Source organism: Heterocephalus glaber, unplaced genomic scaffold, assembly GCF_053883595.1.
Source record: "Heterocephalus glaber isolate CG9 unplaced genomic scaffold, H.glaber_assembly_v1.0 deba00001610, whole genome shotgun sequence".
Taxonomy (NCBI): Eukaryota; Metazoa; Chordata; class Mammalia; order Rodentia; family Bathyergidae; genus Heterocephalus; species Heterocephalus glaber.
Genome location: NW_028258381.1, coordinates 15,212,646 through 15,236,900, shown reverse-complemented (window position 1 = coordinate 15,236,900; position 24,255 = coordinate 15,212,646). Strand labels below are relative to the sequence as shown.

At 52.6% G+C, this 24,255-nt stretch overlaps 1 protein-coding gene across 1 annotated transcript; it reads right to left on the bottom strand.

Moving 5' to 3' along the window:
- Positions 1-3,528: 3,528 nt before the first annotated feature.
- On the bottom strand, positions 3,529-23,100 carry Npc1l1 (NPC1 like intracellular cholesterol transporter 1). The gene is made up of 19 exons (XM_004839912.3): positions 22,945-23,100; positions 20,827-22,352; positions 18,343-18,443; positions 17,887-18,059; positions 17,565-17,693; positions 16,907-17,089; positions 16,210-16,324; positions 15,954-16,081; positions 15,322-15,459; positions 15,101-15,190; positions 9,646-9,836; positions 9,367-9,491; positions 8,793-8,919; positions 8,616-8,671; positions 7,069-7,219; positions 6,571-6,802; positions 6,305-6,418; positions 6,065-6,227; positions 3,529-4,760 (listed from the first exon to the last, which is right to left on the bottom strand). The coding sequence occupies exons 1-19, from the start codon at positions 22,993-22,995 to the stop codon at positions 4,675-4,677; spliced, it is 3,879 nt and encodes a 1,292-aa protein (XP_004839969.1). The 5' UTR covers positions 22,996-23,100; the 3' UTR covers positions 3,529-4,674.
- Between the last annotated feature and the right edge of the window lie 1,155 nt (positions 23,101-24,255).

The window sequence follows — 24,255 nt, the reverse complement described above, 5'->3', positions numbered from 1 at the left end:
CACGTGATATGCGTCAGGCTTACAGTGTTTGTGAAAGTATACTCTAGTAAAAGTTTTACTGAAGATAGAGTAACCCTGATCCCAAGAGACATTTTTAAAAAACATTAGAGTAAAATTGTTGGGTTGGATACTAAGCAGGTTGGTGTTCCACAAGATTATAAAACTGTAGGTTGTCTTTTCCAGTGGATAAAAATGAATGGTATATGTATTGGACTGATACAGGCAAGTCCTCATAATGTATAGGCTCTAATGAATTTTAAAAGAAGTCAAACTGAGGTAAATTGCCCTACATGAATGGTTCTGAAGCTTTTTCGTCTTGGAACCCATGAATAGTCTTAAAATCTGCTGAGGATTCCATAGAACTTTTATTTCATTCTGCTTATCAGTATTTACCGTATTGGAAATTAAAACTTAGAAAAATTTAAAATATCTACACGTTTTTAAACAGATCACATGTTACCCACTTTTATTAAAAATAATCTTTAGGGCCAGGGATTTAGCTCAGTGGTTTCGCCGCCTGCTGCGCAAGCACGAGGGCCGGAGTTCGATCCCTGGTTCCAAAAAAAAAAAAAAAAAATCTTTGAAGCAAAAAAGAGTAGCATAGTTTTTTGCAAATCTTTTTTTGGTTTTGGGGTTTTTTTTGTTGGGAGGGTTGGTTTTTGTTGTTGTTTTTGTGTCTTTGAGACAAGATCTCACTTTGTAATTCAGGCTGGCCCTGAACTCACTATGTAGCCCAGGCTGGCCTCCAACTCCCAGTGATCCTCCTGCCTCAGCCTCCAGAGTGCTAAGATTACAAGCACCACCACACCCGGCTTGGTTTTTGGTTTTTTGAGTCGGGTCTCCTTCTGTAGTTTAGGCTGGCCTTGAACTCACTATGTAGCCCAGGCTGGCCTCAAACTCGAGGAAATCTTCCTGCTTCAGCCTACCTGAAGCAGGACTTAAAAAAAAACAAGTTATTGGGCTAGGGATTTAGCTCAGTGGTTCTGCCGCCTGCCTCGAAAGTGCAAGGACCCGAGTTCGATCCCCGGTACCAAAAAAAAAAAAAAAAGAAAGAAAAACAAGTTCTTCCCAGCCTTGGGCAGTTCCCCCACCCTCAGCCCTCAGATCACCACACACACACATACACACATTCACACTCACTGTAGCTGTAACTCCATGTTCTGGTAATGTCATCTTGTTCTCACAAGAATTCACAAGGCTCTGACTTCTTTCAAGGCTAAGTTACAAGGCTGTTACTGTGTGATACGTGACTAACTGCCTTTGTCACACTTCTGTAACTTCACTTGCCCATACCCCCCACCCAGTTTCACTTCACTGGAAGGACCCCCCCCCACCTTGGGCCAAATGTATAAAACTGGAACGTTATCTTTGTTCATTGCTCTTCCTTTGGACAGGTGTCTGTTGAACCAATGTTCACCTAAAACCTGAAATAAATTCTCCTGATTCTCATTGGTCTCTCCTGTCTCTTTTATCCCTCAAAATACCAAGTGCTGGGGTTACAGGTGTGTGCCACCACACCTAGCCTGCAAATCTCTTTCGTGTCCAGCTTGATAGATGACAGCAAGATCCTCACATCTGCCTCTGGACTGACTCCACTGCAGTATGTTGCTCTAATTGAAGAATATGAACATTTCAACCTCACACAGATAGCTGGGGATGAGAGTGTTTTGCCTTTTCAAAATGAAACTGGCAAAATTATTGTACAAATGGAAAGCAGTGAAGAGTGCAAAGCTGCAGTGCATACTAGTGGAGTTTGTGCCTAATATAAAATGAATGTGTCCCCTAGAATTCGTATATTGTAGTCATCACCCCCATTGTGACTGTATTTGGAGATGGGGCCATTAAAAGGTAATTAAAGTTAAATGGATCATAAGAATAGGGCCCTACCCTTGAAGAGGGAAGAAGAGCTGGGCATGGTGTCACCTGTAATCCCAGCATGAATGAAGTGAAGCAGGAGGATTGTGAGTTTGAAGTCCCAGAGGAGGAGGAGGACCAGAGTGGGGAGGAGGAAGAGACCCCAGAGAGCTCACTGTGTGCACACAAAGGCAGTGTGAGGACACTGAGATTAGTACACGCCAGATACCAATCCTGACATCCCCTGATGCTGGACTTCTAGCCTCTACAGCGGTGAGTGAATGCACCCTGTAAAGCCACTTCATCTCCTCTGCTTTGTGTGACAGTCCTAGCAGACTAGTGCCACAGCCTTGATTCCTGCTAAGACATCGCAGTATTACCTACCACTGCTTTTGCACCATTACTACCAATGCCAATGTAATAAAAAGGCAAATAACATCACAGTGTTGTTATGTTTACCGTAGAGACACCCCCTCCCCAGTGTGTAAATACTGCACTGAGAACTGCTGCCCTGGGTGAGCCTGTTATGTGATGCCTCACTGTGACTTTGATTTTTTTCTTTTTTGGGGGGGATGTTTTGTTTTGTTTTTTGTTTGAGACAGGGTTTCGATAGGCAGTTCAGGTTATCTTTGAACTCACTGTGTAACCCCAGCGATCCTCCTGTCTCAGCCTCCTGAGTGCTGGGATTATAGGCGTGCACCACCATGCCTGGCTCATTATGACTTTGAAAGGACATGCAGTCATCTTGCCACATTTCAGAGTTTTGAATAATTTCTCTTAACATCACAAGAGCTGAGCATGGTGGCACATGCCTGTCATCCCAGCTCTAGGGAGGCTGAGGCAGGAGGATCACCACAAGTTCAAGGCCAGCCTGGGCTACACAGTGAATTTAAGGCCAGCCTGGACTATAATAGGGAAACTGTCTCAAAAAAGCAAACAAAAGGGCCGGGGATTTAGCTCAGTTGTTCTGCCGCCTGCCTCGAAAGTGCAACGACCCGAGTTCAATCCCCAGTACGGGGGGGGGGGGGGGGGGGCAAAAAAAAAGTGTCGTGAGAGAGCCAGGCCCATAATCCCAGAACCCAGGAGACTGAGACAGTATAGCAAATTCCAGCCCAGCCTATGGCTCCACAGTTCAGGCCAGCCTTGGCTACAAAGAAAGACCCTATCTCAAAAAGAAAAAGAGGAAAAGCCAAGCATGGTGGTCATTTGCATAGGGGGTTCCTCGTGCCTCAGTGCACCCCTGGGCTCTCTAGCAGGCAGGTGCCCGCCACTTCACAGGCTATGCTAGGAATGGAGAAGCTGTGCACCCCCAACTGACTCCCACACTCTGCCACGGAGCAGAGAGGCAGTGACCCGCTCATCACAGGCCACAAAGCAGGGGCATGCCATGGCCTGGCCATGTTGCAGAGAGAGGGGAAATAGCACATGTGCGCACACACGCGCACACACACACACACACACACACACATCTTCACAAATCGCTGCTCCACACAAGTATTATTTGCATCATTTACAAAAATTACCCGGGCCAGGGATTTAGCTCAGTGGTTCCACTGCCTGCCTCAAAAGCACAAGGACCCGTGTTTGATCTCTGGTACCAAAAAAACAAAACAAAACAATTACCTTAAGTCCAGAGGCAGCCAGAGTAAGACATGTAGCACCGAACACCATCTCTGCATGTGAAATGTTTATTAAGCATCATGTACTTTGCACAGACCGAGTTGCTCCAAGGTTTTGTTTTTTATGTGTATTTCTTTGTTTTGCTTTGTTTTTCTTTCTTGAGACAGGGTCTCGGTGTGCAGTTCAGACTGGCCTTCAACTCACTGTGTAGCCAAGGCTGGCCTTGAACTCACAGCGATCCTCCTGCCTCAGCCTACTGAGTGCTGGGATTACAGCCAAATGCCAACACACACAACCAGTAATGCCCAGAAGTTCTGCATAGGGGCCCAAGTCGGGTGGCTTGAGGTGAAGGAGGACCTCTGAAATAGGAGGACCTGCCCAGCCTCCAAAACTCCCAGCCTTCAGACACACAGTGGCCATGACTTTCAGCACAGCCTTACCGGTGGCTGGAACTAGCGCCCAAACCAAATTCCATTTTCCACATGGAGTGAACCAGTGATCGAGCCCTTCCCTCCCAGAAAGAACCCTGGGTGGTGGATCTGCAGGGACCCCTTTGCCTCTCCCTGGTCTCCTGCAGCCCAGGATAAGGTCACTCTGTGGTTGGGCACACTGGTGAGTGGCAGAAAATGAAGACTTTGTTGTTGTTGTTTTGTTGAGATAAGCTCTCAGGTCATCCAGACTGGCCTGGAATTCGTGGTGGTGATCCTCCTGCCTCAGCCTCTTGAGTGCTGGGATACAGGGATCTACCACCACGTCTGGTTCAAGAAAGGAGATTTTTTTGACGGGAGACTTGAAAGAAGCAAGAACTGGGTGAGAAGCGGGCATCCGTGAGAAAGTCCAAGCCCAGGATAAACATGGAGTATATCTGCCCAGAGGCTCCGAGACTTGGGTCCAGAAGGAAAAGGCCATCTCAGCTGGCCAAGGCCTGAAGGACACAAAGGAGCCATCATGGTGCTGCTGGACAGCTCATGGCCAGAGCAATAGCCACCTTCCTGGAACAGTGTCTCCTGAGCCCTGAGGAGGGGTGGGCAAAGGGCTGAGCCCAGGGGAGACCCTGGTGGCCCTCCGTCAGAGCCACGGTGCCAGGTGCTCCCACCCACTCCTGGGCACAGGGCTGCTGTAGGCCCCAGCTGCCATGGTCGGGCCACTGAAGCCATGGTTGACATAGGTGTAGGCGGTGGTGGCACTGAGAGGAAGGGGCTACTTGGGGCAGGAGGCCTTCGGGGCTGTTGCCGCTCCCTGCACTCGCTCTTGCTCCAGCACCAGAGCAGGGTTGACATCAGGTCCTGCAAAGAGACAGGAGGGAGGCCCAAGTCAGGGGGGCGCACAGGGGCACAGCACCGAGCCGGCAGAGCCCCACCCCCATCTGCACCTCCTGCAGTCATTGCACTGGAAATGGACTCTGGAAGCCTCAGACCAGGCTGTGGCTTCTTCTGGACACCACACTGACACCTGCAGCCACCTTCCTCCACCTTCCTTCCTCTGATGGAACCTAGGACCCTGCACTGAGCTACATCCCCAGCCCTCCCCCTTGTTTTTGGTTGTTTTCTGGAGACAATCTCGCTATGTATTTAACTACATAGCAAGATTTGTACATAGTGAGTACAAGTTCTCTTTTACTCACTGTGGAGCTCAGGCTGACCTTGAACTCATGGCAATCCTCCTGCCTCAGCCTTCCAAGGGCTGGAATTGTAGGCCTGTGCCACCATGCCCCACTTTTTTTTTTTTAATTTTGAGACAAGTTATCACTAAATTGCTTAATTCTCAGGCTCAGCTTGAACTTGCAATTCTCCCGCCTCAGCCTCCCAGAATGCCAGGATAACAGGTGTGCACCACCGCGCCTGCCTGCTGACACAAGTTAAAGTGGAGGGTATTAACAACTGGCATTAACAATCGACACTGACTGGCTTAGTCAAAGGAAATATTAGAGATGCAGTCAAAGATTCAGCCACAAGCTCACTCACTTCAGTCCTGGCAATAATAATGGAAAGTCAGAAATAGTCTAAAACAGTTGGAAGCTCCTTAAATAAATTATGGCAGAACCGTATGATAGGATAGTGTATTTCAACTCTAACTTGCCACTCATTGATGAGTCATAAAACCAATTTAGTAGGCTAACACCAGCATTTTTTTAATTAGCAATAGACTAGAACCAACGATATCAGCATGCTTCATAGGAAGTAAGGACAAGGATCAACCACATTTCGTGAAACATTTTGTCTTAGATATGTATGTCTAGCTGGGCATGGTGGCATGCACCTGTGATCCCAGCATTCCCGAGGCTGAGGCAGGAGGATTGCCATAAGCTGGGGGCCAGTCTGGGCTACATACAGAGGTCACTCTGAACTACATAGCGAAACTATATCTTAAAAAAAAAGTTCAACAGCAGCACAGTGGCCTCTGAATCAGTGTCTGAGACACAAAGCTGGTGACAAAGGTGTTCACAACATATGAAGTGAAGAAGAGCAGCTTTCCCAGGCAGGAAGTGTGGCCCAGCCTTGGTGGTGTGAGTGCATGGCCCTGACTTTCCTGGGGAGCACGTGCTGCTGCAGTTGTCCCCAGCAGCCTGGCAGGAGTGGTCGGCACTCACCCAGGTAGCTGAGGATGACAGGCAGGAAGATCAGGCCATGCACCAGACCCACCATGGTGATTAGGAAGTTGAGGCGGAAGAAGAAGATCTGGATGAGCTGGGCCTGGGCCAGGCCCAGGACGAGGATGCCCGGCAGGTTGGTCATGGCCACCCCAGCGAATACCTGGAGGGTGACAGCCAGCCGTCAGGTGGTCACAGGGTATCAGGGTGGGGATGGGCAGCCCAGGCTCCACCACTCACCGCACTGCCCATGGAGATGGTGGCCTCCCTGGCCCTCTCCAGGCGGCTGGGCTTGGTGCTGATGGCAAAGGAGCGGGTGATGTGGGACACGAACTCCACAGACATGCCCACCGCCTGCGGGCAGAGGCCGGATTCAGGGGAGGCAGAGGCGGGAGGAGACATGGAGGAGCTGTCCAGATTCTGGGCAGAGCCAGGCGTGGCTCGGCAGCTGGATCCCCAACTGTCCCTCTCCCCAGAGCCCCCTAGTGCCTGTGTCCTGCCATTACCGCTACCAGGTTGATGAGGGACACAGCATTGTAACTGATGCCCCACATGGCCATGAGGCCGATGGTGTCCACGAGGATCATGATGATGACGAGAAGGTTGAGGAGGCCAGAGCGGATGTCCAGGCCCAGCAGGAAGTAGCAGACCACGAAGGTGGGCAGGAAGCAGAGTGCCAGCGTGAAGACGCCCTCGGGCAGCACAGTCAGGTACTGCTGGTAGAACACGTTGGTTAACCTGCCCGAAGAGAGTGTGGTCATGCACGGGCTGAGGAGCCCTTCAGGTGAACTGGATGCCCCATTTCAGAAGAGGAGACTGAGGCTCAGCGAGGCTTATTTGGGGTGCCGGGCACCCTAGAGACAGACAGACACCAGGCCACCACTGGAGCCTCCTGATCTGCAGCTGTCCCTGTCCCTTGGAACCTCTTGAAAGACCACTGCCCTGACCTCTCCCACCCAGCAGTTACCTCCCACCACCCTCTGATGCAGCCCCCAGGCCCTCACGTGTAGGGGAAGACCTTGAAGGCCGGGTCTGTCCCCGGCACCTTCCGAAGCTCAGCTGTGATGTTGTTCGCCAGCACGCGCATGGCCAGCAGGGCCTCTGTGAAGTCCTGCGAGTTCTTCAGGGGCTTGTGGTAGGCCATGAACTGGGAGGCTGGGTGGCACATGAGAGAGAGGAGGTCGAGGGTCAGAGCCTGCTGGGGACACCCTCAGAGCATACCAGTGGCAGGGGCTTGGGCGTGGAATCAGGCTGAGCTCGGGGTGCTGCCACCACCATTTCAGATGCCAAGTATATTTTGTGCAAGGGGCCTGCGTTTTTGTTTTGCCACAGCTCTGAGAACTCTGTAGTCACAGAGACTCCCGGCCCAATGTTGGAAGATGGACCCACAAGAAAGTTCCCTGGTGCTCCCAAAGCCTTCTCCACCTGGTTTCAAAATATGCAGGGGAAGCCAGGTGTGGTGGCACACTCATGTAAACCCAGCACTGGGGAGGCTGAAGCAGGAGGATAGCTGTGTGTTCGAGGACAGCCTAGGCTACCTAGGGAATTCAAGGCCAACTTGGACTACATAGCAAGACCCTGTCTCAAAAAACTAAACAAACAAAACAAGATGCACAGGATGGTTTAAATTAACTTAATTCACTTTTCAAATTTGCATGTTCCTACAAGAAAAGACTAGAAGGGAAGACAGAAAAATGAAAACTGTTCAGCTGTCAGAGCTGTGGCTTAGGACTCCTGGCAGTAAGAATGGTCTGCAGCTAGTAATTCAAACTGTGACTGTTTCAGAATGAAATGAGGAAATCTATCAAAAGTTACCCTAACTGTCTCTGGCCCTCAGGCCACCTCTGGGCCAGCTGACCCAGGGTCCCCACGCTGAGCCGTAGCTGGCTCCCTCCTGCAGATGGCCATCTGGTTCTGCCACCTGCTGCAGGAGACTGACAATATGTCACGGTCCTGCTCTCTCTCAGTCTGACTCCATCTCCCTCCTTACTGCTGGTGGCTGCTGGGGTTCTGCCACTCTGGGGCATCCTAATTCATTTAGCCAACAACCTAGCACTCACAGCATGGTGGTGCATGCCTATTATCTCAGCATTCTGGGAGGCTGAGGCAGGAGGATCACAAGTTCCAGCCCAACCTAGGTTACTTAGCAATTTAGCAAGATCCTATCTAAAAATACAAATTTTAAAAAGGACTGGAGTGTAGCTCAGTGCAAAGGCCCTGGATTCAATCCCCAAGATCACAAGAACAACAACAAAAACACTATGCATGCATGAAAAGGTACTTAGCCCAGGGCTGGGGTGATGTGTGATCCTGAGTATGACATCAACTGCTGGGAGTGCCACAAATGTCACTCTGACCGTGGACTGAGTGGAGAAAGGGCACAGTCTGAAGACGTGGTTTGGGAAGCCAGGCCCTTGCTGACAAGCCCAGTGCGATTGGAAGCCCCCACAGAGGGCGGAGGAGAGAAGATGCAAAGTGGAGACAGGCTGCTCCCTGGAGTTCCTGGTGATGTCTGGAGCTGCGACCTGGGTCCTTCCCCCACCTTGCTTACCTATAACCTGTCCATCTGCGCTCAGGTTCACGGAGGTCCCATAGGCTGCCATGCCACTGCAGGGGGGCAGAGCACGACTTAGTGGGGCCAGACCTCCTCCCATGTCCCCCCACTGCACCCCGGAGAGCCCCCTCCTGGACCTCCTCACCCCTCTGTGGACCCTCTCCCCGAGCCTACCCTTTGGGGCAGTTGATATTGGGCAGATCAGTCAGGAAAATGGGAAGATACTTGTGGAATTCCTCCACCGTGGGCCGTAAAGGGCCAGTTGTGAAGCTCATGCAGTTCTTTAAGCACCGAAAGGCACCTGCAGAGAGAGGTGGGTTCTAGGCAGCAGCCCCTGGGGGTGGCAGCTCCTGCTCTGAGCCCCTTCTAACTCCGCACCCATCACAGGGTCCCCACTCCTGGGGATTTTCATCCTGCGTCTCTGACTGGGGGACCTGGTGCTGACAGCCATTTGGGGAAGGCAAGTTTGGATCAGGAAGCCCCAGCTTGCCCTCTACCTCACAGTAGCTCCCCCTGCAGCTGGGCACCAACCTCAGTTCACATGCCCCAAAATCATGAGCACCACGCCCCAGGGAGCGCAAGAGTATGGATGCCCAGGTTCCTACCCAGAGGCCCAGCCCGGGCCCCTGCCCTCACTGCCCCCCCCATGGGGTGGGAGGTTGAGAGAGCCTTGCCAGCCCTTTCCTCTCTCTTGCCGCAGTTTCCCCAAGCTGCAGTTGGCAATGAGTCCCCAAGGCCCCACACTTACTCTCCGTTGAGGGACAGAACTCATCCTTATGGGGACCCGAGGTATAAAGGCGGCAGCAGGAGGATGGGGTCAGCCAATCGATGAAATCGTCCACCCAGGAGGAAGCAGGGATGGCCAGGTAGGACCTGGGGCCAGCAGAGGAGGTGAGGGCCAGGGCCACGGACAGCGCAGGTGCCATTGGGGCTTAACCAGGCAGGGGCAGAGGCAGCAGGAAGAGGGGCCAGTGGGAGGGCAGGACACAGACAAGCACAGGCTGGGGCCGAGGGACCAGGCACTTACTGGTCAGGGAACCTGGTGGCATACTGGATCTTCTGGGTCATAGAGAAGGGGTCACAGCCTGCGCTGGAGCAGATGCCATTCATGCCAGCCTCGCTGGAGAAGTTGTAGCCTGAGGTGGTGACAAAGTACACTGGGGGCCCCACCTCAAAGTAGCGGTTCAGAAAAAGGAAGTAGTCGAGCAGGTAGGAGTCCTGGGAAGGGGGAGAAACAGGGCGTCTCAGGAGGCTTATGCCAGCTCATAGTCAGACACTGATTCTCCCAAAACAAAGCAACCTACAGAGTCAGTGCAATCCCTGTCCAAATCCCATACCAATTTTTTTAAAAAATAGAAAAATCTGGGCCGGGGATTTAGCTCAGTGGTTTTGTCACCTGCTGCGTAAGGACCTGAGTTCGATCCCCGGTACCAAAAAAAAAAAAAAAATAGAAAAATCTGCCCATAAGAATCTGGTGTAGTGGTGCATGCCTATACTCCCAGCTACTCAGGAGGCTGAAGCAGGCAAATAGCAACCTCAAGGCCAGTGTGGACAACTTAGTGAGATCCTGTAGCAAAGTTTAAAAAGGGGGTGCTGGGGTGTGGCTCAGGGGTGGAATGCTTACCCAGCATACACAGGCCCCCGGTTCAATCCTCAGTACCACAAAGAAAAAAATTCATATGGAGTTTCAAGGGAACCGAATAGCCAAAATCAATGGTGTCACATGCCTGTAGTCTCAGCAGCACAAAGGAGGCTAATGCAGAAGGATCCCAAGTTCAAGGCCAACCCAGGCTACATAGTGAGTTCAAGCCCAGCCTGAACCACATAATGAGACCCTGCCTCAAAAATAAAAATCTTGGAAGGGCTGGGGATTTAGCTCAGTGGTTTTGGCGCCTGCTGCGCAAGCAGAAGGACCCGAGTTCAATCCCCGGTACCAAAAAAAAATTTTTTTAATTTAAAATTTAAAAATAAAATCAAAATCTTGACAAAGAAAGCAAAGCTGGAAAACTCACATTATCTGATTTGAAAACTTGTCATAAAATTACTACAGTAATCAAAACAGTGTGGTATCAGCAGGACATGTAGATCAATGGAACAGAAATACAAGCTCAGAAATAAATACATATATGGTCAAATTTGGGTTTTTTGGTAACTGCAAAGCAGGTGGCGGAACCACTGAGCTAAATCCCCAGCCCAAATTATTTTTTATGAAAGAGTGTTCGAACTATTCAACTGGGGAAAGATAGACTTTTCACCAAATGGTATTGGAAACTAGATGTCTACATGAAAAGGAATTATGTTTGGGCCCTTACTTCACACCATACACACAAGTTAACTGGAAAAGGAAGGAAGGAACAAGAAAAAAAGTGAAAATAGAAGGAAAAAATGGAAACAAAGCTTTTGTACATAGGGAGGGGAGGGGGCATAAGGGGGGGGGATAAAATAAAATTTATTTTTAAAATACTTAATTGGAAATGAACCAAGAACTGGAATCAAGACTCAAAGACTCTTAGAAGCTATAAAACTCTTAGATGAAACAGGGATACTTCATGACATTGGCTTTGGGATTTCTTTCTTGGACATGACACCAAAGACACAGTCAACAAGAGAAAAAACAGGACCGCATAAATTTTCTTAAATCTGTAAATAAAGAAAAACACTATCAAAGGCAACTGTTATGGTTTAGATTTTCAAATGTCACCCAAAAGTCCTCCATACAGGCCAGGGCTCTCAGAAGGTGAGTGCATAGCTGCTATGCCATTAGGAATTAGGGCCTGGTCTGAGCAGGTGGATCACTGGGGGTGGGACCTAGAAAGGTGGTTTCTTGTCCCTGGTACCTTTTCTCTCTGCTTCCCGGGCACCATGACATGAGCAGGTTTCCTCTACCTGACTCCCCTACCATGCCTTGGAGCCAGCAGACCAGGGACTGAATTCCCTGAAACTGTGAACCAAAATATACCTCTTCTCCTTTAAGTCATGCATGTTGGGGATAGTGTCCAGCAATAGGAAAGCTGAATAATACAGCAACCCACAGACTGGGAGAAACATCCCCAGTTGCAAACCTGATATCCATGACCCACATACATGACATGCACAAACTCTACACCTAACATCCCTGAATCCCACAGCTGCTGGAGCTGATGTACAAATATAAACACACACACACACACACACATTAAAATGGGCAAAATAGTTAAACAGACATTTTCCCAAATAAGATAAACGAATCTGCCGCCTGCCTTGAAAGCACAAGGTCCTGAGTTCGATCCCTGATACAAAAAAAAGATATACAAATAACCAATAAGTACATGACAGGATGTACAATAAGATACAAAATCAACATACAAAAATCAGTAGCTAGGGCCGGGAATTTAGCTCAGTGGTTCTGCTGCCTGCCTCAAAACTGCAAGGTCCTGAGTGCAATCCCCAGTACCAAAAAAAATGTCTGCAAAAATCAATAGCTTTCCTATACACCAACAATGAACCCACTGAGAAAGAAAGCAGGAAAACAAACCCATTCACAATAGCTTAAAAAAACAAAAATTTAAAAAGCCCAGGAATCAACCTAACCAAAGAAGTGAAAGACCTCTAAAATGAAAATTATAGAACACTGAAAAAAAAATTGAAGAAGACATTAGAAAGTAGACAGACCTCCCTTGCCTATGGATCATCAGAAATAATATTGTTAAAATGGCCATATTGCTAGGCCGGGGATTTAGCTCAACAGCGCCACACCTGCCTCACAAGCACAAGGTCCTGAGTTCAATTCCAGGTACCAGAAAAAAAAATGGGCATATTACCAAAAGCAATCCACAGAGTCAATGTGAGCCCTATTAAAATATCAACAACAACAACAACAAAAATACATCAACAACAGGCCAGGGATCTAGCTCAGTGGTTCTGGCGCCTGCCTCGAAAGTGCAAGGTCCCGAGTTCGATCCCTGGTACCAAAAAAACAAAGAAACCAACAACATTCTTAATAGAATTGGAAAAAATAACCCTAAAATTCATATGGAAACACAGAAGTCCCAGATAACCCAAAGTAGTCCTGAGCAATAAGAGCAAGGCTGGAGGCATCATAAAACCCAATTTCGAATTATACAACAAAGCCACAGTAATAAAAACAGGTTGGTACTGACACAAAAGGACTTTTTTAAAACAGGGTCTCACTATGTAGACCAGCCTGGCCTCAAACTCATGGCAATCCTCCTGCCACAGCCCCTCAAGTGCTGGGATTACAAGCATATGCCACCACACCTGGCCAAAATAGACATGTAGACCAATGAAACAGATCAAAGACACAGAAATGAGCCCATGCACCTACAGCCATCTGATTTTGACAAATGGCCAAAAATATATGCTGGAGAAAAAAGAGTCTTTTTAACAAATGGTGTTGGGAAATTGGAAATCAACATGTAGGAGAGTGAAACTAGGTCCTTATCTCTTCCCCTATCCTAAAATAAAATCAAAATGAATCAAAGACCTAGACATAAAGCCAGAAATTTTGAAACTGCTGGAAGAAAACAAGGGAAACATTTGAAGCCATAGGCACAGGCAAAGACTTCCTGAATAGTACCAGAATACAATAGGAATAATATTAAGAATCAACAGATGGGGGCCGGGGATTTAGCTCAGTGGTTCCACTGCCTGCCTCGCAAGCACAAGGTCCCAAGTTCGATCCCCGGTACCAAAAAAAAAAAAAAGAAGAAGAAGAAATACAACCCAGGCACGGTAGTGCATGCCTGTAATCCTAGCACTCAGGAGGCTGAGGCAGGAGGATCTCTACAAGTTTGACGCTATCCTATGATACACAGTGAACTCAAGGCCAGTCTGAACTACATAGTAAGACCCTACCTCAAAAAAAGGAGGAGGAGGAGGAGAAATAGCCAATAAATACATGAAAAAATTTTCAACATCTTTAGCCTTTAGGGAAATGCAAACAAAGCTACACTGAGATTTCATCTCACCCTAGGCAGAATGGCTAACATTGAGAATACAGAAAAGAACAGTAAATGCTGGTGAAAATCAAGGGGGAAAGGAACTTCCTACTCTGCTGGTGGGAATGAAAATTAGTACAGCCATTGTGGAAATCAGCATGGAGATTTCTAAATAAAGGTCAAAACAGATACACGAGGATGGGGATGTACCTCAGTGGGGCTGCACCTCCCTGGCAAGCACAAGGTCCTGAGCCTGACACCCGGTACCGAAGGGGTGGGGGGGACAGACACAGCATTTGATCCAGAGATTCCACTCTTGGGCATATTCCCAGGAGAATCACAGTTAGCATCTCATAGTGACACAGGCAGACCCATGTTTACAGGCCCACAGTCACAATAGCTAAGCTGTCAAAACACCCTGGATGCCACCAGCAGATGAACAAATAAGGGGAAGTGGTGTGTACACACAAGAGAATGCTAATCGGCTATAAAGAAAAGAGAAATCATGTCGTTGGCAGAAATGGATAGAACTGAAGAACTGTCATCTTATGCAAAATAAGCCAGACTCAGAAAGCTAAATATGAAATGGTTTCTGTTGCTGGTCCTGGTGGCATCTGCTTGTAGTTCCAGCACTCAAGAGGCTGAGGCAGGAGGATCACCATGAGTTCGAGGCCAGTCTGGACTACATAGTGAGTTCAAGGCCAGCCTGAGCCACATAGTGAGACCCTGTCTCAAAAAAAAAAAAAAAAAAAAGTCTCTCTTAAGATGAAAAATCAAATAAATAAATATAAGAAATGACAGCAAACTAGATGGTAGAATTTTGGAGAGAGAGGAGTGAGTTTAGGGAGAAGGGGTTAATGGGAATGAAAATAATCAAAATATGCTATATGTATGTACAAATATACCAAATGAATCTCATTACTTTGTATCACTAATATGTGTCAACATCGTTAATTATTAGGGAAATTCTTTTTTTTTTTTTGAGACAGAGTCTCGCTATGTAGTTCAGGCTGGCCTTGAACTCACTATGTAGCTCAGGCTGGTCTCACACTAGTGTTTTGTTTTTTCAAACTAGTGTTGATCCTTCTGCCTCAGCCTCCCGAGTGCTGAGACTACAAGTGTGAGCCACCACGCCCAGCCTATTAGGGAAATTCCCATCAAAACCACAGTGAGATAGTTCCCACTTCACACCCATTACAGGACGACTATTATCAAAAGCTTCAAAGTAAGCTGGGATATATCACGCTGGTAGAGCAGACACCAAGCAACTTCAGACCCTGGGTTCGAGCCCCAGCACCACATTGAAATAGAAACCACCACTGGTGGGGATTCACACACAGTGCAGGCACTCAGTGGGTTGGCAGTCACCCCATGTGGCCATCTCGAACCACCAGCCCTCCTGACTCCTCTCCTGCTGTGGCCCGAGGCTGGCACAAAGCCCTCGAACTTCTCAGACACTGATGTGCTCAGGGGCCACCAAGGTGATGAGCAATTCTCCAGGGCTGCCCAGTCTCAGGGCCAGGGACCGGGAGACACCAGGCTCACCTTGGGCAGTGCCAGCTCCTGGTCCAGCCCCACGACGAGGTGACTCATGCAGTAGAGGCTCCCCGCAAACAGGGCCAGGAACAGCAGCAGCTGGGGTAGGAACTGCGAGTGAGACCCCCCTGCAACAGCCCCATCTGCCCCAGAGCTTGAGCCCAGCTGGGGTGCCACAAGCAGCATCCTCCACCCTGCCCTACCCGCCCGCCTTGGGGGTGTCCACTCACCACGACAGGGCGGATGAAGCCATGCAGCAGGAAGGGTATGTATCTCTTGCGGAAGAAGCTGAGCAGGAGGCCCTCCTTTTGGTCAGATGGGGCCACCTTCCGGGGGGCAAGGCAGCAGAAGATGTCGGGGCGGAGGGCCTGTAGGGAGGCAGCTACTCAGGGGGGCCCAGGCCAGACCCTGTGCCTGCCTAACCCCAGGCAGTGCCACCATCATCACACCCTAGGGACAAGAAGCTGTTCCTTTTGCTTGTTTTGTTCTGTTTGGTTTGTTTTGCTGAGACAACTTCCCACTACGTAGTCCAGGTTGACCTTGAAACTCATTGTGTTACCCAGGCTGGGCTCAAACTCATGTCAATCCTCCTGCCTCAGCCTCCAGGGTGCTGGGATCACAGAAGTGTGCCACTGTGCCCAGATAGATAGATAGATAGATAGATAGATAGATAGATTTTTTTCAGTCTTGTATACTTTAGGATATTTCCCAAAATTACTGAAAACAAACTTTCTTTCTATAGGAAGTGGGGGATATGTGGGCCGAATACCCTAAACCCCACAGAACGCCCTGCTCTCATCCCACTCTCTGCCACCTCTGTGGCAATGGGGCCACATCCCCTGCTGGGATGGGCCCTTGGTACCTCTTGCCTCTTGCTGTCCAGGGAGAGCAGGGCCACGAAGGCAGTCATCTGCAGCAGGAAGTTGAGGAAGACCGCCAGGCCAGAGGTCAGGGCGAAGGTCCGCACGGCTGGCATGGGCGTCAGGGCCCCTGTGGAGGGAAGTGCAGTCAGGGCACCCCAACATTACAGGCAGTGTGCAGAGGGCAGGGGGCTCCCAGCCCCTGGCAACCGGCCCTACAGGGCAGACTTGGGTAGGGTCCCGGGGCGCCTGGCTCACCCAGGAAGAAGCAGATGGTCTCTGAGAGGCTGCACAACAGCATGCTGGGGCCCACGCTGCCCAGGGCTCTGCCGATGTGGGCCTCTCGCCCCTCCCCAGGCCTCCGCGGCAGCCTCTGTGTGGGAGCAGCAGAAGAGGGGTCCAGGATCCGCCAAGGGCACTGTCCCTTGGACTGAGCCTCCCAGTCCACAGCTGCTTCTGCTTCCAAGGTGGCCTTGGACACCTGTGTGAGCTCCAGGCATCCCTGGAGCCCTAAATGCTCGCCAGCAGGGAGAGGCCATGTGGACTCTGATTCTGGCTTTCTGTGGCATGCCACACAACAGCGTAAAGGGAGGAGGTGGCCCTAATGTTCTAACCCAGCAGAGGTTGTGTGGGTCTAACAGAAAGTCCCAGATAACACACAGGCCGGGCATAGTGGTGCACCTGCAATCCCACCACTCGGGAGGCCGGGGCAGGAGGATGGCTATGAGTTCAAGTGCAACCTGAACTACACAGACAGACACTGCCTCAAAAATACCAAAAAAAAGAAAAAAAAATCACAAACACAGGATAAATGTGTCAACATGCTATTTTCTAGAGGCACAGTCCTGAGGGTTGGTGCGAGGAAGAGCAGGCTGATGCTGGGAAATCGGTGTGGGGCTCTGTGAAGCAGGAGCACTGGGGGCACAGGCGGGGCCGGGAAACACCTCCTCCTCACCTGGTACTCGAGGACAAAGATGAAGATGTTGTCGGCACCCACCGCCAGCACCAGGAAGGGCACCACTTGGAAGATGACCAGGGAGGAGGGGACGCCCAGGTAGGAGTAGAAGCCCATGGCAGCCACAACTGATCCCAGCACCACGGCCACCCCTCCCAGGCCAAGCGTGGCCTTGCACTCCACCTGCAATGTAGTCAGGGGGCTTACCTCCTGGTCTCCAGGGCGCCTGCCCAGATCACCCGCCCACCTGGGCTGGCCAGGGAGCAGGCAGCGGGCAGCAGACAGGCACCCTGAGGACCCAAGGGTGCTCCCCCTCTCCCTCCCCCTCTCCTTCTCCCTCTTCTCCTGTAGCAAGGAACTCATGTCTGCACCAAGCCCCTCCACAGAGCCACCAGCAGCTCCATGCTCCTAAAGCTGCAGGTCCACGTGCAGTGTGCACAATCACAGGACATTTTTAATGTCACCTGTGTGTATGGACACGAGGGGCTATGGTAGGGAGCAGAAATAAAACTCCTTTCAACAAAGAACACTTCCAAGAAAGAGCACCCTTTTGGGGGGGGGTCTCTTCGAATGTGCTCTCCTTGCCGTGTCGAGGGGCCCTGTTAGGAAGGTTTTAGAAGATGTGCTGAGGTCCAGGGACCAGGGCACCCTCTCTCACCGGCACTAGTTCGCATCTAGAGTAGCTGCCCAGGGCCAGGAAGATGTACAAGAAGATGACAATGTAGCTGACGGCAAAGACAGGCAGGTCCGTGAGTGTCGTTCGGTTGATCTCATCCTCCAGAGAGCGCTGTGAACACACAGGCCAGTCTAGTGACCACATGGGGCCAGGTGGCAGGCTATGGACCCTGGCGAGGGTCCAGGAGCACCCATCGTAAGCACCCCATCTTGGTTGGCCCAGGGTCACCCAGAACGGGGACACTGGAACCCACCCAGGACCACTAAGTTGGCCACCAGAGAGCCTGGGACCCCGCAGCCCCTACCTCAGCCATGAAGGCGACCTGGAACGTGCCGGCCATCCTCTGCTGGAAGGCTTTCAGCTCCTGCACGAACGCCTCCTCCCAGAGCTTGGCTTGAGCCAGCCGGGGGTCGTCCGCGGGGTAGTTGTTGAGGGAGAAGGTCATGATGAGGGCCTCCGCCTCTGAGTACTCCTCCCCTGGGATGATAAGTGCTCAGCCCCTCTGGCTGCACCCCTGCCTCCCCCTACCTCCGCCACCTCTCCACTCCTGCTTGTCCCCGCTTCCTCACCCCGCTCCCCTCTCTTAGCCAAAGGCAAGACCTTTGGGCCCAGGCACAAAAGCAGATGAGAAGCCCAGCAGTGACAGAAAGGAGTCAGGATGGGGCATCCGAAGCCCACCGCCAGGCCATCCCAGCAGCAGGAACACCCCCCCCACACCTATTGTTGCTGCCTTACATCCTTCCTTGGGCACCCAGCTTACCTTGGTACCCACCCATAGCGAGGAAAGGGAAGACAGGGGCCCCGTAGTCAGCCATGCAGCTCAGGCCCAGGGCTGTGCCATCTTTGAAGGTGAGGGGGGCACTGGAGGGAGACCACAAAGGGAAGAGGCTTTCCTGGCCCTGCCTCGTTTCCTAGGGCCTGCCCCACCCCAGGCCCACCTTGGAGGAGGAGACGTGCCTGCAGATTGCCGGGCCCCGGGGCTCCCAATGGCCCCCTCCCAATTATACCCTCTGTGGGCCCCAGTTCCCAGAGTGGGGAGCCACCCTGAGCACCTCCTCCATGCCAGGCAGTGGCTTCCTGCATCCCTCACACAGTCAGACCTCCCAGGCCTGCCCTTATTTGCTTCCCAGAGAGGCATCACTAAGGTCCCAGGGGCAGGATGTGAGCCATAGTCTTGTGCCCTGGTTTCTGCAGCTCCTCAGCTTCCTCTGCCTACCCAGAGCCCCAAACCCTCTGAGACAGACAGGAAGCACCTGAAGATTCCCTTTTTCCTGTGATTCAGGAGGGCTGCAGGGCTCAACAGCTGTCACGTCCAGTGCCCTCCCTTCTTCCCTTTACTCTCCTCTGTCCCCAAGGAAGGTTCAGGACAGCCTGCCTCAATGTCCTCCTGAGTTGCTTCATGGCTGCTCTCCAGGCTGCCCTGACAGGAGGTTCACCTCCCAGGCTTCTACTGCCCACTAACACTGTCACCTGTGTGAAGGGGAGGGGACACCACCCCTGAGGTGCCAGAAATCAGGCAGGGATAGGGGCCCATTGTGAACATCCCTGACCCTCAGTAAGCTGTGATTAGCACAGCTAATCCTCCTGGAGGCTGTGGGGTGTCAGGCCCACCATTTGTGTGGAGACACCACAGAAGCTCTGGGTAGGGTCTCCCTGACCTCGATTGAATTTGAACCATGCAGTCGAACTGAATTTGAACCAATCAGCAAGCTCCAATAGGAAAGCTTGGGTATAGATCAAGTTAGGTCAATTGTTGACAGGCTCAAATGTGGACCAATCACAGTGTTGAATTTGGACCAATTAGTGGGCTTGGATTTGAACCAATGACAGGCTTTCGGCTGCTATCAGTGGCACTCCCCTTTCTCTTCTTGGGTTGGCTTTGGCGGGTTCTCTCTTGTGCTTTGATTCCTCTGAAGTGCAGCACAGTCATGTTCAAATAGAACGTCCTTCCAGTGGTCCTGTAAATCTGCTCCTGACGTATTTCTTAGGTAATGGGAGCTTGGAAGGTCCTGTAAGTCTGCTCAGGACTTCTGAGTAATATGGACAGAACAGTTGCTTAAAAAGAAGATGGAAACGCTAGGGGTTGTTGGTCCAGAAGAGCTCCAGAGACCCGAAGCCAGGTGTCCAACAACTGGCACTGTCCACCAGGGGCATCAAGGCCCAGAGCCATAACCCTAAGGGCCATCGGCACTCAAAGTCCCGGGCCTCCAGCAGAGCTGCACTTGCTGATTTACTATGACTTCTAGCCTCTGAATCAAGCAAAAAACCCTCACCTGCTCAGCTACCTGGACAAAGCTCTCTATTTTCGATCTCGGATCTGAGCAAGTGAGTGTGTTGCCCACCCACCCCTCCTGGGAGTGCTGGTTGCTCTGTGACCTGAGCAGCTCACCATACCCTTTTGGGTCTCAGCTTCCCTGTCTATGAAATGGGAATAACCAGACCCCTCAAGAGTTGTGCATATGCAAAATCAAACTAAGACCGCACACAAGGATGGCACACCTGACCATGAATGCTCCCCAGGATGGGAACAGCCCCACCTCGTGCTGCCATTTCTGAGGGACAGCCCCTGGGTTGTGTCACAGACACTTGGGGCTCAGAGGCGTGGAGAGAGGATGAGAAGTCCATGCTGAGGACCACTGCTCCGCACCCACCTCTGAGAGCTTCACCACCTGGCCTTCCCGCTGCCCTCCCTTGGCCCAGCATCCTCTCTGGCCTCTGGAATGGACAGAGCCAGGGACCGAACTCCAGCAGCACCAGGGCTTGGCCGAGACCTGCTGAGACACCTGGCAGGCGTCTGGGACCTGAGATCAGCCTCAGCCCTGGCCTGGCCCAAGGGCACCGCTTTCTGTTCACAGCAAGACACTCCCGGGTTACCAGTGGCCCTACAGGCTCAGCACAGGAGCAAGAGAAGAAAAACAATGTAAACACAAATATAAGCTGGAGCAGAGCGTGGTGGCACAAACCTGTAACCCAGCAGTCTGGGAGGCTGAGGCAGGAAGATCACAAGTTGGAGCCCAGCCTGGACAGCTTAGTGACTTAGCAAGACCTTGTCTCATAAATAAATAAAGAAATGGCTGAGGATGTAGCTCTGGGTTTGATCCCTGGTAGAAAAGGGTGGGGAGGGATCAGAACAAGGGGCCTGGGTTCAATCCCTAGTGTTGTCAAATAAATAAATCAAACTGAGGCCTTGGTAAGGAGCTGGCTGCAGCCCGGCCCGCTCCTCCCTGGGCCAGGGAGAACTCACTTGGAGCAGTAGAGAAAGTGATCCCTCCAGTCCACCTCGGCGGTCTGGCCCAGCAGCGTCTGGTTGGCGACAAGCAGCAGGAGCGTGCGGTTGTTCTGGAAGTACTGCAGGAGGCTGTTGACACAGCAGTCAGAGAGGCTGGCATTGTGGGGGTTGAGGGGCGCATAGCAGACGTCAGGCAGGGAGATGTTGCGCTGTGCCTTGGGCGACCACACCTGCAGATGCCGCAGCCTCTCCTGCAATTCCAGCACCTCCAGCACCAGGTCCAGGCTCAGGATCCCACTGAAGTTCTTGGGCCCCAGCAACAGGGAGTTGTACTTGTAGCTGGACCGGTTTGTTGCCGTCAGGAAAGCCTGGTTGGTTCGGAAGAAGGGGCCAAAATGCTGGTCGTGGAACTCCTTCTCCTGCCGGGCTTGGCTTTTGGGGGCCGACCACAGGTCCACGGGGTCTGTGGTGAGTTTCACAAATGTCAGGCCCGACGCCAAGCCCAGAGCTACCATGAGGGACAATGTCAGGACAGTCAGTGGCCACGAGGCCACCGTTCTTCCCCAGCTCTCGAAAAACCGGCCAAGGACGGTGTGTGGGGAGCAGCTACGTTTCTTCGGAGGGCTGGGGGCCCCTGGGGGGCCCTGGGTCCTGGCCCTCCTCTCGGAAATTGCTCGGAGACGGGCAAGGATGGCAATGAGCAGCACGAAGACGGAGCAGAAGATGACGATGAGGACCACCCAGCCAGGCAAGTGGCCCATGTAGAAGAAGGGACGCAGGCTGGAGGGCGGAGGGATGGTGGGGCAGGAGGCAGCACAGTCCTGGCAGGAGCAGGCCGCCGTACCGTTGCCCTGGGTCTCATTACAGCCCACGATCATCGCATCCAGAGGCTGCATGCCATCGCGCAGGGCCTGGCCGGGCTCACAGAGGTGGAAGGTGATCTCCAGGGGGGCCAGGCCATTCCCCGTGTCTCCCTGGAAGTTGAGCCAGCGCTCGGCATTGCAAAGGGCAGAGCCATACACACCACACATGGTGCCCACAGCCAGCGAGGCGGCTGCAGGGATGCGCACCTGGCTGCAGGACTCATAGGCCGCCTCTGCGAAGCTGCGCTGGTAGAAAGCCTCGTAGGCCACCACGGCAGGGGGCTTGCTGGCTTCCCGGGGGACCACGCGGGTGACGTTGATGAAGAGGCTCTGGTTGGGGCTGCAGGTGTTCTGGCAGTGCAGGCTGACAAAGTTGTCAGAGCAGGCCGGGCAGCGGGTGAGGAGAGCCTTGGTAATGGTCATGCTCATCTCCAGTGACACCAGCTGCTTGGTGGAGCAGCAAGCGTAGGTGGTATTGGGGCCGGCATAGAGGCGAGGACAGATGCGCTGCAGCAGGGCCAGGTGGTCGCCTGTGAGGAGGCGGGCTGGGGTGTTGGACAGGCAGGACACGTTGGACAGCGACGTGAGGCCCCCGGACAGCTCTGGGTTACTCCCACACTCCTCGTAGGAGGTGCAGTAGCCGGGCTTGTGAATGGGTGTGTACAGCTCGCCCCGGGCCTGCAGACACGGCAAGGTCACCCACGGGCCAGGCCGGTGGCACAGGTGACAGGACAGGGCTTGGGGAAAGAAGGAGACCAGACAGGGCCTGGGGGCCTCCTGAGGCCTGTGCTGGGATTGGGGTGCTTTCTTCCTGAAAGTGACGGGTCCCTCAGAGAAGGACAGGGCCCCACAGATGGTGGTTTAGGAAGGTCACACTGCAGAGGGCAGGGGTGACTAGGAGGGAGGTGACCAAGGTGCCCGTATTGCTGTTGGCCTGTGTCCCCTGGCTGCACACCACACGGTGGGCTCTTGCTCAGGGTCTGTCAGGAAGTCCCCTCCCCCAAATGCCATCACTTGCCTCCCAGCCCCAGGATGCTCCAGGGGACACTCACCTGGGACTCCCCACCCTCTCTTGACTCAATTCTTCCCTAACCACAGGCCAGGACCCAGCCCAGCTGCCATTCCTGACCCTGTGTCCCTCAACCCCATGACCTTTGACCCTTCCCTGGTCCCCTCCTCTGGAGCGCCTGGGACCCCCCCTCCACACTGCCATCCAGTGACCCTTGTTGGGTCCCAGGTGGCCTGGGTCCCCATTGAACAGAAGACTCACGGAGCACAGGAGCAGGGCCCAGAGCAGCCAGCCCTGCAGGCCGGCCGCCATCCTGGGGCAGAGGAGGGATCTCGGGGACAGCAGGAGACAGCCGAGGACTGGCAGTGGGGATACACATTAAGGAAGCCTCCTCCCCGCAACGACATCCCTGGCCACCCTGTCAGAGCCAATAGGGCTGAGCACTGCTGGTTAATGATCACCCGCTCTCATCCCTGCCTCCTGCTGGCCCCATCCACAGCCCCTCAGATAAGCTTCTCTGTGATGGGGCTGGGGTCCCCATCACTGTCCAGTGCTGCTGAAGTCTGAGGAAGGCTGAGCCCATGGGGGACAGACCCTGATCACCCCTCCTGGAGTTGGCACTGGGGCAGAGGCACAAGTGGGACCAGGAACTGGCTGGTCTCTGGGCTCTGGCCTTGGGGGCTTAGTGTGGTCCCAGAGGGTCTGCACCCCCTGGGTGAGCCACAGACCCCCACCCTGGCCCTCCTGATCTAGGGATGTGGCAGCTGTGGGCTCAGACACACCATCTGCACTGTCATCCTTAGGAACAGTTGCTAATTAATATTAACAGCCAGATAACAAGGGGAGAGTTAGGGTGGAGCTAAACAGTGACAAAAGTCCCCTCCGAGCAGGAAGTAGAACCAACAGCCCATTCCAGGGCCTGACAGGAGAGAGACCTCAGATACGTTTCCTCTGCTCACCTCCTCCTCCTCCCAGCTCCCTGTCCACTGCCAAATCCCTCGGGACCCCAGGTAGTGGCTGCCCACCCAGGCCCAGGTGCATGGCCCATGCTTCTGCTCCCTCCTGATAGGAATCTCCATGGCCTCCCTTTGCTCCCACTATCTCAGGATGGGTAGGACCTTGCCCTTCCGGCCAAGCCTGAGAGCTCATAATGCTGCAAGGTCACTGGATGGCCACCTGCCCAAGATAGCTGCGGGGAGCAGCCTGGTGACTTGGAGGGCAGCCACCTAGGCCCCAGAAAGGAGACCCCAGGGGCCAAGGGGAGGCTCTGGGCTGTCCCACATGCAGGGATGACCCCTGCCCAACCCCGCCGCCTTCTCCTGCTCCCCAGGTGGCATCCGTGAGGCGGGTGTCTAGCCATCTCTGGCCTGGATGTTGTCATCCGGTTCCCCCAGAAGCAGATGGAGAGGATTCCAGTGCAAACAGCTTATCTGGGAGGTGTCCCCAAGTGACAGCTGTGGGGAGGCAGGTAAGGGACGGAAAGAAGCAGAGTGTGTACAACAGCAGGGACCTGCTCAAGTAACAAGGACATGGACACTTTCTCCATCTCTGTTAGTCACTGGTTAGAGCCTC